At 42.1% G+C, this 26,136-nt stretch overlaps 1 protein-coding gene across 1 annotated transcript in view; it reads left to right on the top strand.

Annotated features, from left to right (window-relative positions):
• LOC139220170 (heparan sulfate glucosamine 3-O-sulfotransferase 3A1-like) overlaps positions 1-26,115 on the top strand; it is a 28,264-nt gene extending 2,149 nt beyond the window's left edge. The window contains exon 2 of the mRNA XM_070852239.1: positions 25,494-26,115. Within this exon, the coding sequence (XP_070708340.1) occupies positions 25,494-26,115 (622 nt within the window). The remainder of the gene's footprint in view (positions 1-25,493) is intronic.
• Positions 26,116-26,136: the final 21 nt, after the last annotated feature.

Genomic DNA, 26,136 nt, shown 5'->3' with positions numbered 1-26,136 from the left:
CTTCTGTTTACCTATTCATCCATTGTGGGGTTTTATATCCATGAGGGTCCCATCTATCCCGAGGAGTTGCCAAGATTCTCTGGAATTTGGACCGTGCCTCCAAGGACAGACCTTAGTGCTGGTTCCCCTTAATGCTGTCCATTTAAAACAGAAGAACCCTTGAATTGAAAAGAGGAATAAATAACTGTTACAGCGGCGTGGCCCACTCTGCGGGAGTTCATCATGTCAGCTCTCCTCGACAACGCCTGAGAGTCCTCTCCTTGATAGCCTTTGTGTTTTTGTGGGGGCTTTTGATTGAGTCGCATCTAAAGTCGTCGGCTTGCAGTCATATCGTGGTGTTTTTGTGCACTTCAAACGAGATTGTTTAAAGCAGGAAATCAGTCTGATTGCATCGCTAAACTTAACGGTGCCACAGTTACTGTACTGGTGTTTTAAGGACTTCAAGGCACCGAGAATTTTGAAGGCTGATGCGTCGAGGCTCAGGAGCAAACTTAAGAAGCAGCTCCACGCATGTCCACTACACGTTAAATGCTCACATTCCTTTAAAATAAAGCAGAAAATTGAAAAAAAAAAAACTATCTGCTGTTTTTGCAAAACAAGGCCAGATTTTCTGTGACTAATCACTGTGTCCAATTTGCTTGAATTATGTGATTCCTTTCATTAGTAACAGTGAACACTAAGAACATAGAGGCTTCCGTCTCAGGAGACTCTTTGTTTATTGTCAAGGCTGATATGCGTCCTCACCGTGAATCACTCGTCTCTGTCCCTATGGGAATGTGTGGAACATACTTTAACACCTCTAAGCTCTTAATGTGACGTGGCAACAGCCTCCCTCTCCAGCTCGCTCAGAATTATACTCGTCTGGCTCGTTATGGGAATTTCCATCAACTGCCCTGAAAAGTCAGTCGCACACCCAAAGCCATGATGCAAAAATCTGTAATTTATTGAGAAGGATAAAAGTTGCCGTCTTGACAACACGGCTGTCACAGCATGAAACATTGGTAGCTTTAAACTTTTAACTTCACTTTTATGTGTCCAAAGACTCCAAAGAGTTGGGCTATGTTCTGCTCACCATCTGCATTTATTCAAATCTTGGTCAGGACTTTATATATTTATTTTTTACGTTTCACTGAGATTCTTTGGGGTGTGGCACTTGCAACTAAACGCATGAATTTAGCTTTTTGAATTAAATGTCAGTCTCGCTTTTGTGCACTTTTTGTTTGGAGACTTTCAGTAAATTCAGGCCTTTTGTTAAACAGGAAACCAACACCCGACCCAATCACCCGGCCAGTCAGTGTTACATTTCACTACACATTTCTCAGCGGTGTATCCGTATAATCACATACAACCTGTTAGGCTTTTGTTGTGGAAATGGACACTTGGAGTGAACAAGGAGGTCAAGCACAAACACTCTGAACTAAAGCAGAGGTCCATGCTACAGAGTAGGCAGTATTATGTGTTTTGGCCTACTTGGGTTACTGAACACCCAGCGCTCACCTGTCTAGACCCAACCGCAAGTTCCTGTTTGATGTCTGCAGACTGGTCGGATTAGCCTTCACCAGATCCCTTAATGGGTTAATTACCCTTCATATAAACATGTGTGACCCGTTAAACACAAGGGCAAAGTGCCACCAACTATGCCACACACATATTCATCTAGAGAGAAAGACAGCCATGCTGAGTGCAGGAAAACACACACTCTTTCTCTTTTATGTAAGAATACATGCACACACACACACACACACACACAGAACTAGGATGTTTATGTGCCAAACAGTCCTCTCAGTTTAAAAAGAGACCTGAAAAGCAAATAAATATCAAAGGAGTAAAACGGTGTATGGCTGCTTATGCATCAGTAAATCTTTTAAATAAAGTTGATCAGACTTAGTGTGTCCAATTTAGCCTCTCCTGAAATATCTTTCTTCATGTATGCAGTTCTTAAAACCATGTGAAAGCAAATGAAAAGGGCACGCTCAGCTAGAAAAGATGATAAATCACATTAAATTAGGGGGTTCCCTCTTCATAAAACTGGCCCAATTTGAAAGGACGTTCTGTAATAAAAAAAAAAAAAAGGAGTCTTGATCATAAAAGCGGTGACCCAGTGGGGATTTATGTCAGAACGCGGCGGTGTTGATCCGATCTGTATTTCTGTGCCGTACAGTGGTCTGCGTGGTCAGACAGCTTCAGATGTGAATATACACAGAACAAGATTTTTGTTTCTCTTATTCAGATAGAAATCAAGATCCAGATGTAAATGTGTGTAATGATAATATGTGCCTTGCGTGTGTGTGTTTAAATTCCACGAATGCCAGTTTTTTTCTTCATTAGTGATTAGCATTTTACTGGTTGGGTTTGTTGACACAACTCCATTAAGAAAAGAGGAAAAAAACATAAAGAAAATAAAGTCACATTTGTCAAATGCTGACAGTGAAAAGCTGTTGAATTCCCAGCTTTTGAAATGGGGCCGACTTCCAAGTTTCTCATATGTTGGCTGTGTTTAGAGTGGGTGTCAATTAATTGGGTGGCAGAGTTTAAACTCTGGCCTTGTTTGCTGCTGCCTGGCATTTCACTTGTCATTTTAAGTGTGGCAAGGTTTAGAGGACCAGTGGAAAGCATGACTCCAAATGGGAGAGGCTAGATGTCACTAGTGAAGAAATAACTCTTCAGCTGTGTGTCTTATAGGACAGGAAAGTTGTTGTAGCAGTCGCTGTAAAGCCGCCAGTCCTATATACAGCTAAACCCTGGAAATGTGGAAATTGGCTGAAAACTGCACAACATGCGAAAGAAGTTGTAACATGCTTGTGTACATTGTTTATTCTGTGGCTGAACGATGTTGTCATGACGAAACCACACACCAGCTGAAACAAGATGCAAAATTTTACAGTGTGTACGTGTGTCTGTGTATACTACGTGTTCATATTCATGTCAGCATGCAAACTCTAAGTAACTCCGGCATACATTTGGCACTCGCTGCTGCCCTTGGATGTAACCCGGCCAGGAATAAAATGACGTGTTCCTCAGACTTTTAAAATACGGCAATTGAGTTGAAAATAGTTTGATCTTCACCACCCACTCTCTTTACACCACACTGTATACATACCTCACTTGTCTATTTGCATTTACATAAAAATATCTGCCAAAAATATAAGGAACATTTTTTTTTTGCTGGTGTTATGTGTCTGTGAGCAAACCCTTAAAACTGTATCTGTGGGGTCTCTTTAGTCACAATTTGAAAGGAGCCATTTGTTTTAGCATTTATCCAAGGCATAGTTGAGATATTTAAAACAGATTGAATCTATTTCCCTAAAGAAATCCCACGATTTATTTAACTTGTTGGAAAATAGTGAGGAAAAATGGAGTAATCTTAAAGCTCCCTAGAAATAGTTGAGGATGGTAATGTTCTAATGTGGTTAGACATGTTTTGTCATGAAACAGGATGTTGGAATGGGACTCATTTCGGAAAGGAGAGGTTTTGCATACTAGGAGGAGATTCCCAGTATATAAAACCTGCAGGTCTACCTTCAAGCTTTACGTGTAGTCCTCTCCAAAATAAACCATCCTCTTTAAATGTGCACTTCTTTAAATGTGCACTTGGCTAAAAATTGTCAGTGCTTCACAAGAGAAGAATGTCAATGTAAAAGTGAACTAAAATTATAGTTTTTTGCACAAATGACAAAAAAAAAGAACAGTTTTTACAGAATTAGGCACTGAGTGGCTCAATTATTCAGTTGTACAACTACATCTGCTAACATGGGAGCAGGTTTGCGGATGGCAGGTGGAGCAGAGAGGACTATCGGGTGGGTGGAGGGGTCACAGTTGGGGTTGTAGAGGGCACACACACAGCGGACGTAACGTGATCACCAGAGACCTCCTGAGCATGAGCTCTGAGCTGCCTTTGGATTGTGAAAGTGATTATCGGAGAGTATAATTGTAAAACCGGGACGCTCACCTCTTGCTGAAGGCATGCAACCCACCCATGACTGTCGTCCCCCCTCCTTGCCAACTCCTTGACCTCCGCCACCCCCTCCGACATCTTTGCATGCCCTTAGCAGCTGACCCTTGGAGGCCCCATGCAGGGGAGGTAGATAGAAGCAAGGGGACTATCCAAAGTAGTGCCTGTCAGCAGCTGCCCTCTGGCATCCTGGGAATCTGCCCCACGATGGGTGAGTGAGGACAGGCAGCAGGTGCAGGGGGCTGTGCAGACACCACCTGGATCTCCACCAGACGCTCACACCTGATGTATTCACCTGACACACCTAAAATAAGAGTTGTTAGTTGACTTCTTGAAACCTAGCAATAAACAAAGCGAACTGGTTACTTTCATACAAATATTTCGGGCCTCAGGGATCAAGAACTCCTGGAGCTTTGATGAACATGTGTGGAAAGGGAGTGTGATTGATCACGGTCAGGAGGGTCACTTAGTGGGCTGCCATAAAAAATGTGCCACCCTCAGAGTTCACAATGCAGCAGATGGTACTGTAACATTAAGATCAGGTTACATTGTTTCTAGGATTCAATTGTTTATTCACTTTTGGGTTTCTGTGTACACTAGTCAGCAACCTGTTTAACCCCGTTGTACCTCGGGCCCGTTCAGCCAAGCAGCTGTTGGTGTTTTTCTGAGGTATTAACCCATACGTTATGAAACATTTATTCTGGGATTCATATTTCAAAAAGAGCACTTGCAGTCACTTTTTTATTGTCCTTGAATGAACAAAAATACATTAATCTGTAAGGCTACAATGCACTGCAGTAGTTTCTATCGTCTCATCGTTGATGTTGAGATGTTTGACCTTTTCAAGACATTAGTTTTAGGTCTGTAGCTCTGTTCAGTTTTCAGGTAATATACCTCAGTCCCTTTACTAGTTTAGTTTTTTTTTTTTTTCAAGCAATGCCCACGAATGTCAGTGATGTTTATTTTCGTTAAACTCCATGGAAACCTACCAGGCAATGTTTTCTAACATCACAGCGGTTCTGCCTTGAGGCGCTTTACAAGCAGTATGGCTGAAATGAAAGAAAAAAGGCAGAATCATGTTTGCAATTTTCTTCCTGTACTATATTTCTGTTCCTCTATGTTTTAGTTTTTTCTTCTTGGCAGGCCAAGGTTGATGGAAGTTAAGTGTTATCCTTCCACAAACAAAGAGAGACTGTAACCCTATCATTTGGCACTCGAGACTCAAGGGGCTTTAGGCTACACTGTTTCGGCTCTCTTCGTAGAAGAGAACTAAACAAACCACAAAACAACCTCCAGAATTCATGCATATCAAGACTTTCAGAGGACTTGTGCTTTAGGATTCTAGAAACGTGCAGCCAAACCCATGTTATTTGGGCACACTAGGACTTGGTAAATGATGTATGGATGGAGCATGTACGCGTTACAGCCCTCAGTGGTGCGGATTGGCAGGGCAAACCAACGCCTTAGTGTGATAGATCTCTCTTTCCCATCTCACAGGCAACAGCTTTATCACAGGACAGGGAGCCCTCCATATTTTCCACCAGAGAGAAAAAGACAGAGACAGACAGAAGGAGAGGGAGAACCAGAGCTATGGAAAGCCTGGGAACCAATAAAAAGAAGGAAGCCCTCTTCTCTCGGGTCCTCCATTTTTCCGTTCCAGCCGTAGTGTTTTCTTTAAAATACTTTTGCCACATTTAATTTTTTCTGGCACATGTCTCTGTCATGTATTTCTATTCCCTGTAATTTTGCAAAACATCTAAGTGTTTACTACTCAAGGAAGCTGGACGTTCATCATTCCAGCCGTTTACTTCCTTTCACTCAGCAGGAAGGTCTTTCACTCTCTTCAAGGGCCTTTTTTGAGCTTACTGGCCAAACATGGGATTGTTTTCCTCTCTGCTTCTGTGCTTAAAGGCATGGACCCTGCCACCCTTGCCATGTGTGCTATCTGCAGCTGCCTGTGTGGTGATAGGATGGCACCAACATCCTTTTTGCCTTGCTCCATTGGGTCATGGCCAGTGCCAGTCGCCTTGGCAAAGTTCAAACTACAGACATGGGCCGAGGCTATGCCAGACGGCACCTCAGGCACAACCTCTATTTGACTGCCCAACCTCTGTCTCCGTGCAAAACACAGACTTGTGCTGTAGCTGAGCTTTAGGCGAAAGTGTGTGTGTGTGTGTGTGTGTGTGTGTGTGTGTGTGTGTGTGTGTGTGTGTGTGTGTGTGTGTGTGTGTGTGGCTCTTGGAGTCTATCTGAAATGAGGGATTGGCAGTTTTTTGGCATGGCTGACAAAGAGGCCAACACATTATTTCCTTCAGATGTTATTTCGAGCTTTCAGCACTTCTGCATCCAGTGTATTCTGTATATTCCTGCTAGATGATGAACAAAGAGTTGCATGGTAGTGATGAGGGAAATAAAACATGCTGAAGATTAGGGTTTGGCAGTACTATAGACCATGACCAGAAATCCTGCACAATTTTTAAAATAGCTAATAATGGAGGTGGTGAATGGAGAGAGAATGACAGAGTGGCATTTAATCTGCCTTGAGAGCTATTTTATTCAAACAGAAGCACCGCAGATCCGTTGCATGTGTGGTTTTGAAAAGCTACCTGGTTCCTCAAGTACAAATCCAGCTGTTCAAACACGTGCTTTACATAAAGTGTATTGTATTCTGAATTTGAACGATTGCATGGCACAAAAGAGCCATTCATGGTAGTCTATAATGAGATTTCTCTTTACAAACTATCAATTAAGATGTATCACAAATACTTCATGAACTCATACAGAGCGCAGGTTAACCTTCTATTTCTCATTCACAAAGTCAGTCAAGAGTCGTTAACCATCCCAGCTGCTCTATTTTTAAATTTCTCTAACATTTTATTCATTTGCAGAAAAGATGGTGGACATCTCTGAATGCCAGGCTGCTTGATTAAGGAGAGGAATGTGTAAGAAAATTAGTTTGCCACCCCAGACCCGTTTATTGATAGATGGAGTGCAACAGCACAGCCTGCGTCTTTTTACATAAAGATGGAAGAGGGTGATAAAGGGTCTGTGCAGTGCACAGGCCGTGATTGATATGCCCACAGAGGAGTGCAAGGAAGCCATCCAGTAATTCAATTAATCTTAACCTGAAGACTAGTAATTGCTACTGTAACTAGGTCTGACTGTACATTAGACAGGAGGGAGATTGCTGTCAAAGGAACATGTCCAGCTAATAGAGGTAGGAAGGAACATCCTCAATGCTCTGGAGTTGCACAAAAGGGCTTCCTTTTCTCACTGTTATCCTTTTTCCTACAGATGAGGATTTGCATGTTAATGAGAGGAGCAGGGAACAGATTTCCTCAGTTATGGACCAGTGTGAGAGATGTGAGAGATGAATCATGGCAGGGAAATTATGGATGCAAAAAGTGGGGGAAGCTTTTTACTGCCGTTCACAGGACACATTCCTGCAATAAAGTTATGTAATTATCTGGAAAAATGCAAATTCCCAGGAATAGTCCTACATTTTGTCAAATATGCTTATTCCCTTTCATGCCAAGAATGGGATGAGGAGATCCATACCACGCTAATAGCTGTCTGTTAATTTTGAAGCTACAGCCAGCAGCTGGTTATCTTAGCTTTGCATTAACAGTGGAAATACTGGGAAACAGCAAGCCTGGCTCTCTCCAGAGGTAACAGAATCTACCAACCAGCACGTTTCAAGCTCACTAATTAGCACATTTTATCCCATCTGTAAAATTTGCACACATTCAAAGGTGTTTTTCAATCTTAATGCTAAGATAGGCTAACATTCCCTGGTTGTTGCTTCAGATAGAGGTGTATCGATCTTCACATCGAACTCTCAAGAAAGCATATAAGTAGATTTAGTGAAATGTTTAACTATTCCTTTAAGGCTATAACTGCACTAAGGTACAGGTTTTGTGCTCATCAGTGCAAATCAGAGCTGAAAGCATTTCAAAATTGTCGGCTTCATGTTGTGCCTGTCTACGCTGCTTTTCATCAAACAAACACAGGTGTTGGCTTTATTGGCTTCAATGATCAGACCAGAGTCATTGTTTTTCTCTTCTTTTGTGTCTAGCACCTATTGAACTCTATAACAAATGGTTTGGGATTGTCAGAAATCCTTTGAACACACCCGAGATATTGATCCTATTGTTCCTTCAAGAGTGCGACAGTGTTTTGAAGGTGTTGACCCAGGAAGACAAGCCTTCTTTATAGGCCGGTTTTATGCATTCTCTGGGAACTGGACACCTCGAGAACAGCAGATAAATCAAGTTTACAGTAAAATCTATTTTTCTTACCCTCCTATGTCCCATTCTTTTGCCACACCTATTTCTTCTCATCAGCCTGTGTCATGCCCACCCAACACATCCCGCAACATTAGTTCCTGTCACTGAGTTCGAGCTGGATCACCAGCTCCATATCCAATGCCAAGCATTTGTAAAAACTAACCTTGTTATATCAGTACCTTATGTTTAATTTCTGCATTATTGCAGTTATTTTATTTACGCAGCTGGCTAGTTCTGGGTCAGCTACGGTCAAGTTTGGACTAAGGGTGGAACAACATTGTGGAGCCTGTGGGACTTGACATGAGCCCAAGTCATTTTAACCGTCAAACATGTGGTGGGGCCGGGACTCATTATATCATTATGTTGTCAGGACGATTGTTTATTCTGACATCTTCGTCTCACACAGTCACATCCTCCCCTGCAGTCATATCATCAATAGGAGGAGGAAGCGGGTTATTTCGAGCCAACCACCAGCATAGACAGATGTACGAGATACAGCATTCAAAGTCTTCTCTAACAAGACGGTTCCATGTTCTTTATCCACTGCAGCTCCCACCGCCCCCGCCTTAAACACGCCCCCATCAATTATTAATCCAGCCAATTAGAAGGGCTGCATTATTCACCAGGAAGCTGTGATCACATCCATTACCGGCGCTGCCTCGCCTCAGTGTGGCTCTCCCATGCGGCACTCACGGAACATATTTGACCACCAAATTGGGTTTTCAGCATATTATGTAGTGTTTCGTGATTATTTTCCTCTTAATTTTTCTGATATAGTAACATTAGCAATACCGGAGTTAATACTTTCATCATGAAGCCATTCAAATGAACACCACTGAATAATAATTCATAATTCCCCTAAATGTTCGTTAAACTTGACGACAGTAGCCTCAAAATGCTTGGAAGACATAAGAATTAAGACGTTACTGACTGAAATGACTTGATTAAAACTAAACAAAAACTTAAATTTGTCTAAAACTAATATTCATTTTTGACAAAAGACTATGACCAAAACTAAATCAAAATCAAATGCCCAAATTGGCATCATATCATTACTCACGAATAAAAATCTAAGAATGATTATGCCCTCCATCTTTAGCTCTGAAGAGGAAGTAATGTTTTCGCTGTCCTCCCACTGTTTCCCAGGGCTCTGCAGTGATCCTTATTGCTTGTCACTGGGATTTATGGACCCTCAAATCTCTGAACAAAATCACTTCCTGTTTTTCCTGTGTTTACCGGACACACAGGCGGGCGGCCGCACATTTGATAAAAAGTGATTTATTTTCATTTGCTTATCTGCTTAATTGATGTCCCCCAGGCCTCCCTGACAGCCATAATTTCATTATACAAACAATTTAGAGAAGTTTGATTAACACAAATGAGAGTTCAGGGCCTCCACCGGTTTACATGGTGCTCCTACACATTTGGAGTCACGCTTTTCTTCACATTGACTTACTGTCTGGCTCAGCTCTTGTACTAGTCATTAATAACCACTCCCTATCACAATAGACAGTGGCATGAAAAAGATTTTAATTATTATTCTATTTATCTCAATGAAATGTTGCTGTGCCATTTCACTTTGATAACCAAGCTGCTTCTTGTTAGAATTACACATTCAAAATGTCACAATGCTGTTTTGTTTTAATCATCGTACTGTAATTTAATGTGTTTCACACTTTACTGAGCTTTAGGTCACCAGAATGAGCCAATATGTGGGTAATCTAAAATCCTTGCCTTCAACCAGATTCTCATTATGGCCATTGAGACGCAACTGTATTGATTTTGTTGTTCAGGATTCACCACGAGCATTGATTTATGGCCCTCCTGAGACAACTGTGTGTAATTAGGCTCATATCGTCAAGGGTTCACCCACTATCGCCTCAGCTGTAGTGGTCCTCATTGATGATTCTGTGCTTTGTTTGCTCTACCAAATGTTATATGAGCGCTAATGGAGAAGCTTTAACACACACACACACACACACACACACACACACACACACACACACACATGCACTGGAATGCATATATGCGTTCACATGCACATACATGCACACACAGACCCAGTGGCTGTCAGGGGCAGGTCTGTTTCTGACATACATTTATTACATCATATTATTTTCCACTAAGCCCAGCAGCAGTGAATATTCCCTCTCACCGCCCTGTTTTTGCTCTTATGTTTCTTCTCCCTTTCTTGCATCCAACTGGCTTTTAAACAGGGTCGGGTCTGGCAAGGCGTAAATCCAGCAGGAGGGATTTCCCCCTCACCCACAAAGCTTTTACTTCTGGCAATCGAATGCGAGTGTGCCTTTCTAGTGCTCCCCGATGAACTCATGGATGTACATTATAACAAAGATTGCCCTTTAGAAGAGCTCTTTTGAGTCTCTAGGTGAATGTGCAGACTTGAGCATGGTGACAGACACACTAAAGAAGACAGACCATTACAAACACACGTTTGTTCTTAGCATATACCAAACTTTCCCTGACAAACATGCACACATAGACAGGTATTCACTCGAGCGAGTTCTCTTATGAAGTGTTGTATTAAACCCATGCTAGCTGTGTGCAACACATTTCACTTTTTCATTACCACCATTTATTCTATAGGTTTACTATTGCATTACAGGCCTGTAATGTAAATGCAAATGTGATTGAAAGTGGTTCATAATGACTTCCATTCAACTGTCATGAATATGAATGGCACTAATATACATTTCGTTTTGGTTTGCTTCTTTCCTCCGTAAATGTGCTCTCTTAAATGATCGTGCACAGCCGGCCCCCTCCTCATCATTGTCTTTACACTCTATTTATTTGTTTTCTAATTGTGATTTGGACGGACCGTATTTATTCATGCCACGGCCTCTCTCTGCATGTAAGGCACATCCGTCATTCAAGCCTGGCAGAATTTGACTCAATAACAGCGCAAATATCCAGCCATTATCTCTCTGCGGAGCACTCCCTCAATGTTAATGTGTTTTTAGGACGATTACATCAATGTGAAATATTGAAAAATATCCCTCTGATTGATAACATGAATCATCAAGCCTGTGTCCCCTCCCCCTTTCACACCTCATTTACCATCTCCAGGGCAACGTCGTGGGGAACTGCGTACATGCATCACCTGCTTACATGAGATCGGGGTATGTTGTAGGCTTAGTAATCAGACGAGCTTGGGCGAGAATTGGAGCGCTGGTTGTCGGGCTGATGCTGGCAAACAGCTGCACGGGCCACGTCTCTGTAATGCCGTACATAAATACGGATCCAGACCTGCTCGTAAAAGAACGAAGTGCAACATCGCTCTTGAGGATAACTGTTAATCTATAGCTGATCAAGTGTAAGAGCCAGTTTTCTAGCTCAGCTCCAAGGCATCAGTTCTTCAAAATAACCAATTCAACCGGATGCCATAGCGGTAGGAAAAATATCTGGCTTAAAACCGTTAGTGTGCCATGGTTTCTCTCTCTTCTTTCCTGTCACTCATGATTAGGGCTGAGCAATATGGTTGAAATCCTTGTTACGGTATTAATAAGTGTATTTTCTGATATCAATACACATCAAGATGTGGCTAATGTATGCAAAATTATGTATAAAATAATCAAACTGACATCCAAAGAACTGTATTTTATGCATGACATCAAACTCTTCAAGAAAAAAACTCAGCCAGGACCCTTAGTCACAGTTTGTAGAACAAAAATATGTTTTAAAAAAAGTATATAATGATATAACATAATATAATCTTGCTACAATATGAAAATTGTAGAATTTATCAGATTAATCAATTAGCTAATCTGCAAAAATAAGCAAAAGCAATAAGAGGAATCACAACCTTGTTGGTACACCAGCACTGGTTGGTCAAGGTACCTGCATGGAAGGATAGGGCAACTATCACTATTACTGTCAAGAGAAATTGGCAGGACAAGGACTGTGGTACCAAGAATTCCCCCAAAACATAATTAAGAATACAAAAGAGAGTACTTCATTAAGGTGAATGAACCAAATGCGATGTTTTAAATTATTTTAAAAAGACAGAACGTACATTGATGGTTTGTGTCAGTTTTGTCTCTTTGTGTAAACTCTTTGTTAGCAGGGAGGAAAAAGAAACCTTCACTACACTATAAGCATTGTACTAACCCCGACAATGAGGTTCTGCCCTGTAATTACGTTCTATTTCTAAAACCATCCATCTTTGCTCACAGAGAGCTGACAGGCTAAAACATTAGCACGTTGTCAGCGGCTCCTCAGACGCCACAGTTCTCCATTACACTTCATATTATCTTCCACCCTCTATCCAGCTTCCCAGATGGGGTTACCTCTCGGCAGTCTGGGGAGGAAGAGGAGGTGTTTTCCTGCTGTACGGCCAGCTTAGCTCAGCCGTAGTGGGGCCTCCTGGATCTCACTGGGGGTCTGTTGAATTCTGGGTCACAGCCCAGCCCCAGGCAACCGCTGGCTCCGCTTTAACCATTCTGTGTCGTTTTAGCCCCTGTGACATTCTGCAGTGGGTGATTTTTCACCTTTTCTTTCAGCGACAACCTGTTCTCCATCCTGCTCCATCTCACTGGCCCTGCATACAATCACTATGAGCTTGTGCAACTGGTACTGATAGCATGGCGATCTTACGCAGCTCAACATCACCTGTTCGTCATGCACGACACTGCTGCCTCGACAGAAACGAGCTGCACGAAGTTCCATTTTCCCCGGGCTATTTATTTAATGGATAATGCAAGCGACGCAAAATGGAAATCATGCATTCGACCATGTCTTTAACCCTGGCTCCTCCCTGCCTGCCTGTCCAAACTGCATTCATTCTTATCCCCGGTGAGCATAAATCATTTTGGTAACTTGTTATTACTAAGCTCATTATTTATTCTCCAGGATATTTAAGGAGAAGCAAAAAAAATCCTATCAAATATTTAAAACTTCTAGATGTGTGTAAAGGAACATAATCTTCACCTGCCTCTGTCCATATCTTTCTGGCACTACAGTCTCAGAAAAAAAAAACCCAGAGAGATTGAGCGAGCCTGTTAGTAATGGGTTTATGTCAAAAGAAGCGATAAGAGGGAGCAGTCATACATGCTAATCTCTGCCCCCCTCTGCTTTCTCTGTGGTGGCAGGACTGTGCAGAGGGTGCGAGCTCGCTGGTGCGCTCTGCTGTGGCTTGGCACAAAGATGAGGAAAGCGATGTGATGGTGCCAGGCGCTTTGTATTCTGAGCCTGGGAGTAGAAGGATGGAGGAAGGGAGGGAGGGAGGGAGGGAGGACGGAGAAAATGAAATAGGAACAGGCAGTAGACAGAGAGGAAGAGAGCACGGAGACAGTGTAATCACTTTTACACTCCCCGATACTGCTGTCTGCCTGATGCTTGACTCTTATCCCTACCCCTCTCTGCACTCCCCTCTCCCAATATCTCACACTGTCTGTCTACTTTCCCTTTTTACTCTGTGTACGCACAAACTTGAGCTCTCAGGTTCACAGCACTGTTGCTATCCTGTTATACTTTTTGTTCAACGAGGTAAGCGTAGACTCCTGACTTCATGTGCTCCTAAAACAGGTTAAAGTTAAGTGTCAAATATTTGGCTTTCATTATGTTACAGCTATCGAGTTTCATGTGGAAATGATGTTTTATTGCCCCCCCGTCCTCCGCTGCCTATAGGTCCTGAGACAAAGTACTGTAAGAGAGTAAAAACTGTAATGCGGTCCAGCATGATGGCAGCTGAAACTGACACAGAGCTCTCTGCTCTGAGGTACTCCACAATGTCTGAGAATAAAATACAATGATGTTCTGAGCTCACAGTGAGAAGATCTGCCAGCCCGTCTACTCCAGTCCTGTTGGCTCAGATACTACCTGACTAATTTTGGCTTCTCTATATGCTTGCATTTGAACAGGACAATGACTCCTTTTCAGAAGTTGTTCTATTTTAGAAAATCCCAGGCGGGTTACAGTCAGAGCTCTCAGAAGTGTGCCAGAAGACTCAGACTTGGGCTTTCAGCCTGTCAAGTTCTTACATTAATTGTGTGTGTGTGTGTGGTACAGTACAGTATGATTTTGAGTGCAATTATGCCACTGTGCTATTATCAGGACACTGATATGCTTACCTGTGCTGTGGGTATGAGATGGGAGTAATGCTAAAGATTAAAGCAGACATTCTGAAGATTTGGGTTTTGAAGATGCACATGACATCATCTCAACAAGGCTGATGTTTACATTTATAATGCAGCAGCAACCACACACACACATATTAGTCATGCCACCGCACCCAGCTCTTCCTCACTCGTTCCTTTAGTCCTGCCTTTTTTCGCTCCCCTGAATGGAAAACTGAGAGACTTGTTTTTTTGTTTTCTAGAAATTAACTTCTGTCTTCACCTCAAGGCTGTAAATATTAACATACGGTTTCTGTGCTGTCAACAAATACCATGAAAAAAACAAATTTATCCCACAAAAAAGTATTGTCTGTGTAGCTAAAGCCTGATATAGTGTGTGCATTTGTGCTGCAGACCTCTATTGTTCATAAGAACCTATAAAAACATCTCTATAAGCCACACATTACATAGGATGACATGTTCCTGCATTGAGATGGAGACGTATCTGGAATCAACCTCACGTACACTGTCCTATTGCTCTATTTCCTCCAGTAACTTTTGCTAAAAACTACAGCAATCATCTGTTTTAGGACATTGCTGAGCGTTTTTAACTGACCATATTTGTGATTCGTTTTCAAAGATTTATGTCTTCAATAGAAACCAATGGCCTTGGGGCCCATTGCACCACAGACAGGATGAGAGAACGCACGCAGAGATGGACTAACATGTTGTTGGTTTTAGTCTTTTCATGGGATTTGCTGACAAAAAAAAAAAAGAATATTTGCAGCTATAACTTTACTTTAACGGTACACAACATGGAAAACCTCTTAAATGCTTCTTTCTTTAGATAACCATGACACTCATTCACTCATTTTTACAGAAGCTCCCCACTGGATGCTAGTCGGCTGTTCTGGTGAAACACAAGCCATAGCAAGTCCTAATGCTATGCCTCTTACAGTGTAATGGGAAACAGATGCAGGCAAAAACTGCCCAGGATTCAATGTGGCTCAGAATTGTTGGTTGTACATTTGAATTTGAAATTAAAAGCTGCAATATGTCATTGTCCCCACTGTCTCAGGGAGTTTATAGAAGGATAGGTTAATGGAGCAACATTTCATAAGGACATACACAGGTTTTAAAGGGGCAGTTTACCCAGAAATCAAAAACTGAGCTTTGGAGATATCAGCCACAGAGATGTCCGGCTTCTCTCGAATACAATGGAACTGCATGGAAAAAACTGAACAGCAATGTCTCTTTCCAGAAATCATGACCCGAATACTCAAGATAATCCACAGCCTGTGTCGTGAGCAGATTCATGTAAGAAATATTTTCAACAGAACTACATTACCAACGAGAGGCTCGTGCTCATGATAGCACAGGATGTAATACTAGCCAGCTCCTGCACTGTCAAAAGCATAAGGGGAAAAATAGGTATTGAAAGAGAAATGTGTAGTTTTGATTTTGGGGTGAACTGTTCTTGGTGCACTAGATGCATTTCCTAGCTGTGGGTATATTTTTTTTAACAAACTACTGCTTGGTGCAAACAATAGCATTCCTGAGAGTTTAATGGCCAAATCTCTTTTGAGTATACTGTATGAGATGTCTTTTTGAATATGCACTGATAATTATAATAAAAACCTCAGCTCTGGTTTTACAAGGAATGCATATTAGATCACAGAGGAAGGGCACAGCTGACAGCTTTCCTCCAAACAACGTAGTGGAATAGAAGAGAACCTCTAAAAAAGCACCATCATGTCCTTGCGGAGCTGTTCCTTGTTTGAGGAACACAAAAAATCTTTAAGAAGAAAAATAAAAGTACAGTAGACCAACATATACAGCAGGCTGATCATTTGGGAGGTTTCAACCCAATAAAAAGAGAAAATGTGAAATGGTTTGCTGGTGAAATCAATATCACCAAACTGAACTGAGGATGTTCAGGAATGCTAGTGCCAGTGGCTCTCAGTCTACAAAAGGAGAAGGCAGAAGGGATTGTCTTTCTGCCAGACCATCATTTTGTGTTTGTAGAAGGATCTGAAACTGGGCTTTAGTTATCAGACTTTAGCCGTCATATTTTTTAAATCACAAGCTTTAATGTCTTTTTTTCTGAGCTCTAATATTTGAGTTGCTGCTTCGCTCAACAACCAGAGCAGCAGCAGCAGTGGAGGCACGCAGGCGGGACATGTGCCAGCAGAAATGTGGCTCATAACAGATATCTTTTTAGTGAGAGTCTATGTGGCATATTCAACAGACTGAAATGTTTATATTGAATTTTTCAGCAGCTTGAAAATCACCATGGTAATGGTCCCAAAGACAAAAGCCCTAGCCTTTTGTCATGGGTAATTATCGCAGAGCAGTACCCTCAAAGCCTTCCATTTGGCTCTGAACAAATTCACATTTAATTTTGCACTCATGCATTTGACACAGAGCTTTTTATTTTTTGTATTCAAATCAGGCTTAAATGTAGAATTTAAATACCCATTGAAATGGTTTCCATTTGAGGCAAGTGGTTCTTTTCTTTCCTCAGATTATTCCAATACTAGAAACTATAGTGAAAGGATAAGAAGGGCTGCGGAAAGACCACTTGAAATTTCCTAATGAAGCCACCTTCAGTATATGAGTGAACATTCAAAAAACACAATACCTTGAAAATGAGCTTTGGTATTAAACCCAAGTTTAAGTGTCTTATCTCCCACAAGCCGTTGAGACCCTAAAAACTGACTTGGCAGAAAGAAAAATAGCATTGAGCTGTTAGCAAAGCCGATCCCACTGAAGTGTCATCCCCATTTGCTCTGTCTCAAACTCCATCTAACTCTGAACAAGTGGGTCAGAGAAATATGAAAAAGTAATGTGAGCACTGTGTCTGAGAATCCAGTCAAAGATACTGTACATACACCCCATGCGATTATGTTAGATACAATGCAGAAGCGGGGGTTATATTTAGTGGTTAGGTCTAATAATTTGGTTTAATGGAACATGAATCACTGAATGTAAAATATAGTTTCATCTCTGCTGGCTAGATTTCAGTTTGTGTGGGTTTTTCAGACTCTCCAGGCAATAATCTGCATCGGTTCCGCATCTTAGCTATTTCAAACACAGGGTTTTACACACTTGGCTTACTCTCATCACATTTTACACCTGCCAGTGAAATGAAAGTCGAGTGATCACATGTAAGAGTAATTGCACCTTTCCACAAGAAAATCCAGGTGTAAATGCACCAAAGCAGCATTGTAGACAGATTAAAATTAAATTACTCAAACTACTGTGTGCTGTGAAAAAGAGCTAATTCTCTAAGCCACATGTGTATTTTTATAATTCACCCAAACCACTGTATTACCAGACAAGTAGTATTGTCTTGATCTGAGCAAAACTGAGAGAAAATATACGGCCTAACTACAGAAGAAGACCCATAAAGACTCCAGAGAGTAAATGAAAAGTCGGTCGGGCCACCACTTCATACTGAGATATCTCAACAACCACTGATTGGATTGTCATGACATTTTGTACAGATATTCATAATCCCCAGAGGATGAAGCCTACTGACCTTTCATCTAGCACCAGCGTGAGGTTGATATTTGTGGCTTTGAGTGAACTATGGGATGGATTGCAGATGTTCATGTTTCCCTCAAGTTGAGGCATCACTTGAAAAGTATGGTGGTTAAACTAGTAAGTCAGTCATCTGTAAACTGTGATGGATTTCTGCAACAGACGATAGGAAGCTATTTTACACCTCACCTTGACTTTCTCCTCCAGGTAATTTGTGTTTCTTGTCGGAATTTTCCTTTAAAAACTGCTTTGGGAAACAATTATATAATCGTATAAAAAACCAGTAGTAAATGGGATATTTTTGTCTGTTTTCTTTCTTCTGTCTATTTTTGATCTCTCTCTCTCTCTCCCTCTCCCTGTCCCCCATCAATCCCACCCATCTCACCCACTCCACTCCACACCTCTCCCCCCGTCCGCTCTGCTGATATGCAGTCTGGATGTGGAAGTGAGCAGACTCTGCTAGTTGATGTGTAAAAAGCTTTAGATGCTTTGAATGCATCCTGCAGCCTCTTTGCCTCCCTCAGTCTTCCACCACAGTTAGAGAGGGTGAATAATTCACAAGCAGGTTGCCATAAAGATAAAGCCTATTTTTTCCCCCTTATGCAATAAAGCGGGGACTTACACTCAGCACCGAGGAAAAAAGACGGATTCTGTTAAAAACACTGCTGATAAATTTATAAGAACATACCGCAAAGCTAACTCTATAAATACTTTATAAAATCGCATAGCAGTTGTACGGCAAGAAGAAAGAGAGGAAAAACCCAATGTTCAGTGGTAAGGTGAGTGTCCAGTAGGGAGATTTATTTATACAAGACTGTATGAAAAACCATGTTTTTACTACAAAGTATGATATAATATTATTCTTGTACTCCATTTGTAATCAAGTTCACCTAGCACCAAATAGCATAGTTTTGATTATTTTTTCTTTCCAGACATTATTTATGAGGTCTCGAATATTTTAGTATAAAAATAGTAAGTTATCCAAGTGTAGCCAGACATTTTAACTGAGATTAATTGTAATGGCAACAGGCCAGCACTATTTTTTTAACCCTATTTGAGGCTGGAAAAGTGTGTTTAAAAACTTTTTACCAGCTAATAGCCACTGTGACTGAATCTTAAGACAAGTGAGAATAAACAGCACAACTTTGAGGGGCTTTGTACCATTTTCAAAGTTGCATTTCCCCAATCTACTCTTGTGTTGTTGATTGGCTTTCCTTTATTGTTTTTCCCTCCATCTAGGCCTAAGGGAGGACAGCAGGCTTTATCCTCCACAAAATTTCCCACTTGTCTTTGTCTTTTAACATCACTAGGAAGTTTTTAACAAAATTGTTTTATTAATGACACTGAGGTTTAACTATGTTTCCATTTTTAGTCTTAATTTCCTGTTCTCCACCGTGCCAGAACCACCACAAGCTTTTGAAACCCATTCACAGCCTTTTCGTCTAATTTGAAACACGCATAATCATCAATCTGACAATGAATTTCCTGTTATTTAAAAGCTGACATTTTCAACGTTTTTCACCCACAGTGACATTGTTATCTTATGTGTCCCCAGTGTCGTGCAGGGTTTCTTTCCTTTCCTACTTACTCTTTATCAAAACCATGTCAATTTCCCAGAGGAAAACAGTACACCCTGTCCTCCCATGTTGTTTTCCAAGAATAGACGACTCTCTTATCTTGTAATTGTATGTCTCTCAAAATTGCTTCCTACCCGTTACTGTTCCCATGTACCACTCTGATTTCACTCTTTAATTCAAAAAGCACACCTTGGATAATTTCCACTTACCTCAAAATGCAAATGTCTGTAGAATTTGCTTTTGCTTCATTAATAAAATGACTAGGTTCTATATTCTTAACAAAGTCCAACTATTTTTAGCCAACATCCTCATCTTCATAGATGATCTTGCCGGTTGCTTCACTATAAAGCTACTTGTGACTTGGGAGTAAATTATGGGAAGGGATTTTTTTGTGTGTGTTGTAATCCCGGCTGTTTTTTGTTTTAGTAGACGTGTCGGACGCACATTCATGCTAGTGCATGTGAGAGTTCGAAGCATTCGGCTGACAGTCTCCACTGTCTCCACTTAAGCTGTCCCATTTGTGCACCTCCTCTCTGGGCCCCACCAGTTTGACTACCTCATCCGCTCTCTTCCTCTAGAAGGCTGCCGCTGGCTGTCACTGGCTTTGGCGGCAGGATCAAAATAGTAAAAATCAATATTCCAACCAGCGAAATAATAGCAAAGATGTACATCCTCTTCCATGCCTTGTGACATTGTTCGCATAAGGGGAATTTTATTCCATTGTTTATCTTGTTAGCTGTGAAAAACATGCGTCCAGGCAAAGGTGACACAGCACATGAGAAAAGGTCAGGTCTGCTGATCTCAGAGGACTGAGACTGTCAGGGTCATACAGTGGATGATTATCATGGTTGGTGACTGTCTGGTGATAAAGCTCACATCTGTAATGTAATTGGAAATCGTTGTGTTGAGGTCTTGCCATCCAGCCTCAGCTGACGACCTCACTGCCCAACCCTGAAAAATGTGATTCGGACAAAGGGAGGAGAATTATAATTTATGGCAAACATATCATTTTGTCATTCATTAGTGTTTCCATGGGAGTCCCATAATCATTTGTAACATCCCACATTAAATGTGTGTCATTGTATGTCTTTATGTGCAGCAGTGCTGTCAGGGATTGCAGCCCGCAGGGCAGATTAAGGGCTGTGTTGTTGCACAAGGTTGGCAAAGCAGCGGAGCTGTGAGCTCAGAGGAGTGGGCTTTCCCCTCACTGTGCAGCAGCCATTACTCTAAATCACCCTCCCTCCTCCCTCCTCCTCCTTCCTGACCTCCGCTAGCATCCACTGACCTGGAAAATATCTGGTGAGTTCAAGCCACCAAGAGCGGCGCTGGCCATTGCTTCGCCTGCAAGCAGGAGAAATATTGAGCCAATTACAAGATTATTATCTGGTGGTAGTGGCAGGGGAACGCTGTGGGAGTGTAGTTATGCCTGCCAGTGCTCCCTGCTGGAAGAGGAAAAATGAATCAAAGGGTTGTGGGGGAGAAGTGGACAGCACTCATGCCCACTTACCTCTCTGTCTTTGCAACTTCTGTCAATTGACAGACATTGGCCCAGACCCAACCTGCTGTCTAAAAGGTCCAGGATGACACAAGCAAATGGCCCATTCAGAGCTGATCGCTTGTTAGTTTTTCACTCGTCCCCAGTTTATATGTCATCTTGTCATGTTATGTGTGTACCCGATTCACAGTAAATAGGACGTTTATTGGTAGTCAGACTTTTTTTCTGCATTTATATTGCAGGCAGACATGAGTCACAGCCTGTGTATGAGGAGAGAGTTGAGTTGGTTTGCAAATGAAATTCGTTCAGTAGGGAAACGAAAGAAGTGATGCATCAGGCCCCTTCCTCTGAAGTGGTTACTTTATGGATGAGCCTACAAAGAACACATTGAGTGATGTACTGCACGTTACTGTGTACACTGGATTTGGATTTTTAATAGGGAATAGAGCTGCCTGAATGAGACCTGGCATCCTCTCCCAGCTAGTTAGTTCCATATGAAAGGAATGACGTACAATTACAACACGTGTTATGTTCTGTGATGTACACAAGCTGTTTGCTGTATTATAAAGTTCTTAGTCATTCTAAATATTTCTCTCCAGCCCTTAAATGCACGCCAAAGCAGTGGATTTGATTTAAAGAGAGACTGGGGTTCATGTGCTGTGTTTCTTATTTCGGTTTGGGTCTGTGTCTTGTTTCATGAGTGGATCCCGCAGCCTGTGTTTCATGCATCAGTGTGCTTAGGGAGTCATATTTTAGCAGTGCGATGAAGACATCAAAGCAGAATCTGGAGCTGCAGTAAATATCAAGTACTTGGATGGTTTGTCATCTGTTACATCACCTACCCTGCCAATAAAGTTTCATTAGAAAGCACTGCATGCTTCTGCTGTAAAATGGAAAGAAATACTCTAGTGTAGTTCACTTACTGTAAAAACCAAGTGTTCCTTACTCCTTTACTCTTAAACTTAAAAACTGAGAATTTAAGTTCTTAACTTGTCTTGCATTGGTCATTTAACTGGTTAGTTTTTATTTAAATCTAAACTCCACAATAGCGTGATAGAAGTGCAATGCTTAACTGGAGGAGTACTCAATCAAATAGTGTATCGAGAATAAATAAATCACAGTCATCACAATCAATGATTAGTCTAGTACATGTATGTATGTTTACTTTTCATTTCAAAATGGTGTGTAACCATTATCTGTTTCATGGAACCATTCTTCCAATAACAAATAAACAAATAAAATTTGCATCAACCTAAATACAAGAGCTTTATGACCTCGATACCTGGACTTCAAAACATGGCTGTGTTTGTGTTGCACACCATACCTCAAATCTCACTGACCCTGAAAATCCCCCCAGAGTGCCCCCCGCATCAACACACCACCGCTGTGAGTGCATCGACCCCAGAACAAGCTCGACGCATGCCATCAAATATGGATGCTTCCTTTAGTACAACCTCATTTCTTTTTCATAAAACAATAGTGTTCTCCTTTGCATCATAAAGTTGTGGTACTACTGTACAGGCGGTTTCCGAAGTCTGGTGGTTTCCAAATCAGCATGTCTCCAGTATAGGCAGGAAGACAATCAGGAAGAGTACCTGCATGCCAGCGTCTGTGATCCCCATTTATCAATAATTAGTCTCTGTGTTCTTTATTATTGATTCTACAGCTTAGTAGCCATTGCATTCCCCAGTGGCACCGAGGTTTGTTTTAAAGCACCATTATACAGTCTCACTCTGGACTATTGGGGCGATGGGGCAGAGCTAATGTGAGTGGAAAGGAACCTTGTCCATGCTCCTCTTTACACAGCTGTAGGAGAGGTCGCAGATACTGAGAGGACTCTGGAGGTCAGGTGACGGTCAATGCTGCAGCCGGATGTCGAGACATCCGCACCTGTGTTGCCACTCTTGCTCTTATCGACCACTTCCAGCATGTCCCCTTTGTGCTGACCTCGTGATCTGTTCCTCACAGAGAAAATCCACTCAGGATACTCAGCCACATAGAGTGGATGTGTTTTGACATTGGACTAAAGGTATCGACTCAAGGTTTTTAGATCCGTTTCATACGTTGAGCAGCTGTTTTCAAGCCTGGAACAACCATAAGGAAAACTGGCCAAGACACACTCGTGCCCTCAGCTCAGTAACTACGACTCTTCAGCAGTTTGGGATTCTTCCTCAGATGAGTGATCATGGGCTCGTTTCAGTCCATATCTGTCCTAAAAATAGTCTTGTCAAAATGTTTTGTTTTTCATTATGCATCCCCTGGTTGACTGAAGAAACGAGAATGTCCTCTCCCAAGAAAAGCAACATTATCATTTGTTTCAGCAAATGCCCAAAACTACACATTTAAATTCAAGTGACAAAGACCTTTAGGAGCTGTAGGAAACATCTGTCTGTTGTCTTGAAGGAAAGTGAGAGTGTGAGATAATGTGACATTGTTTAAAGCCACTAAGTCTGGTGTTCGGATGGCTCAACAGAACGTTGTAGTTTAACATAAAGAACAAGTGGTTGCTTCCCACTTTCTACCAACTATCAATGTTGGTTTCTTTTAACAGTGACATCAATCATTCCCTAACATTAAATAAGTCATTTGTGTGCCAAAACCTGTCGAAACCAAGCAGTATTTTTTAAGGCTTTTATTTGAAGCAACTTGCATAGTGTTTTCCTGATGATAGAGGAAGCAGATCTGGGGCGGTTTGATTCCCGCCTCCTCCAGTCAGTCTGTCGAAGTATCCTAGGGGAAGATACTGAATGGTTAGTCTCTGACTGATGAGCACCTTGCATGGTAGCCCCTGTCATCAGTATATGAATGGTGTGTAAATGGGTGAACGTGATTGTAGTGTTACTTTGCCAGACAAGTACATTACATTTATCAAAAGTGCTGCTATGTGTCATTCTGACGGGTAATTACAAACTATGCATTTAATTGTTTCATTTGGGGGAAAGTCATCGGTGAAAACCAGTCATCATTCATCATCAATCATGACAGATGGTTTCTTTTAGAAATGCACTCTGTTTGTGTTAAGCTTGTCCTCAGCAAAGATCTCAGTGCCCTCAGTCTCATTTCAGTCTGTGTTTGCTAAACGGAGCATGATTGTTTACCAGCCTCTTTCTGCAAGACAGAAAAACGGTGCCCATCACATCAGAAAGACACTTGGCGGAAGGAAGAATCTGTTCTTCGATCTCACATGCGAGTGCTTGCCACTGCTTGCACGGTCTTACAAACAACAGACTGAAGTGTTGAGTGCTCTTCAGTCGTTCAGAAATTTCAGAGGACCTCCCTCCCTTTGGGTCTCAGTGGTTCTGTCACGGGCGGCAAACTGCGTCTACCCTGGGAGCAGCCGGGGCCACTTTGTCAGCAGCGGTCCTTGCTTTAAGCAGCACCAGCCAAGTAGATGAATAATTGACGCCTGCATTCTGTACTTTGGTGAATTTTAAAGCTGTATTCTGCAGAGGCTCTAAATGGCAGAGGGAAGGCATGTTAATCATTCATAGGCTGCTTTTACCCACTTTACTTAAGGTCACTGTCCTGAAGGCAGCTGGGCAGAAGGAAAGCAGAGAAAGAGGAGTGGGAGAAGAGGGCTGGTGTGGCCGAATGGATTAGCTTGTTTCCTATCTCTTTTGTGAGTTCATGGTGGGAGGGCCTCAAGCACACATAAGGAATTTTTTGCCGAATAAATGATATAACCCGAGGTTATGCCAGTTGAACTTCGCTGGTGTAAATGAGGTGGGACTTATGAGTATACTTTCATCACTTGGATTTAATTTCATAGAGGTGAACACATTTAGAATACAAATCCACGGCTGTAGTTACTCTGTGTTCGGATTGCTCAGTTGGAACTGTTTATAACACCTACAAACAGCAATTCCCCAAATCATGTTTCAAATAAATTGAACTGTTTGGTGAAGAGTAAAACAATCATTTCTCACCATCCACCAGAGGGGAAATTTACAATGCTGAAATATTCTTCTGATGTGCTTCCAACTTCATCGCATTCATCGCAAAAAGTGAAAGACAAGAAGATGATCAATTATGCTGAGAGGGCCTTTGGGCTCAAATATTTAATATTTTATAACTACCACTACCACAGTATGGGTATAGAGATTGGCATTTTTCTCTTCGCGCCATATGAGAGTGAAAAATATCCCCTTTCAAATGCACCCAGGGGAGCCCCCTTCTTGATTTCATAAGCCCTCAGGCTCCATTAAGGAACACTTGAGGTAACATCTGCATACTATCACCACATCTTTACCTCCAGAGCATGGTGCGGTGCCAAAACTGCAGATCAACATTTGGTCACACCTCGGCAGCTAATTGAGCTTGGAGAAAAAGACACTTGATTGAGATCAAATAAATAAACTCCAACAAACAAACGGTTTCCAGTGTTATTCTTGATTGATTGGACTCAAAGTTTTTGATGACATAGCCTGAGTTCATCCAGTTGTAATGTTTATTGTAATAAGAGCGGTTCTACAACTGTGACAGTTGCTCTGTGAGATTCAGTGAGGAGTGCGGGTCAAACAAATATCTTGCTTCCTTTTTCACTCCCTTTTCTATTTTTCTTTTCTGCAGGGAGCTAATGCCCAAGACCCTGGAGGGCCAGATCACCATGGAGAAAACCCCCAGCTACTTTGTGACCAGAGAGGCTCCAGCCAGGATATCCGCCATGTCCCGGGACACCAAGCTGATCGTGGTGGTGAGGGACCCCGTCACCAGGGCTATCTCGGACTACACGCAGACGCTGTCTAAGAAGCCTGACATTCCCTCTTTCGAGAGCCTCACCTTCAAAAACAGGACTACGGGGCTCATCGACACCTCGTGGAGCGCCATCCAGATCGGCATCTACGCCAAGCACCTGGACAACTGGCTGCAGTACTTCCCCATGGACCAGATCCTGTTTGTGAGCGGCGAGCGTCTGATCAGCGACCCGGCCGGAGAGCTGGGCCGCGTGCAGGACTTCCTGGGGCTCAAGAGGATCATCACAGACAAACACTTTTACTTCAACCAGACCAAGGGTTTCCCGTGCCTCAAGAAGGCAGAGGGCAGCAGCAAGCCGCACTGCCTGGGCAAAACCAAAGGGCGGACCCATCCGAACATTGACCCTGAGGTGGTGCAGAGGCTACGGGACTTCTACAGGCCCTTCAACATGAAGTTCTACCAGATGACAGGGCGTTTCTTTGGCTGGGATGACTGAATGTGACTCTGTGACACTGGG

Source organism: Pempheris klunzingeri, chromosome 20 (genome assembly GCF_042242105.1).
Source record: "Pempheris klunzingeri isolate RE-2024b chromosome 20, fPemKlu1.hap1, whole genome shotgun sequence".
Classification (NCBI taxonomy): domain Eukaryota; kingdom Metazoa; phylum Chordata; class Actinopteri; order Acropomatiformes; family Pempheridae; genus Pempheris; species Pempheris klunzingeri.
The sequence above is the reverse complement of the archived record's forward strand: the minus strand, read 5'-3'. Positions and strand labels throughout refer to the sequence as shown.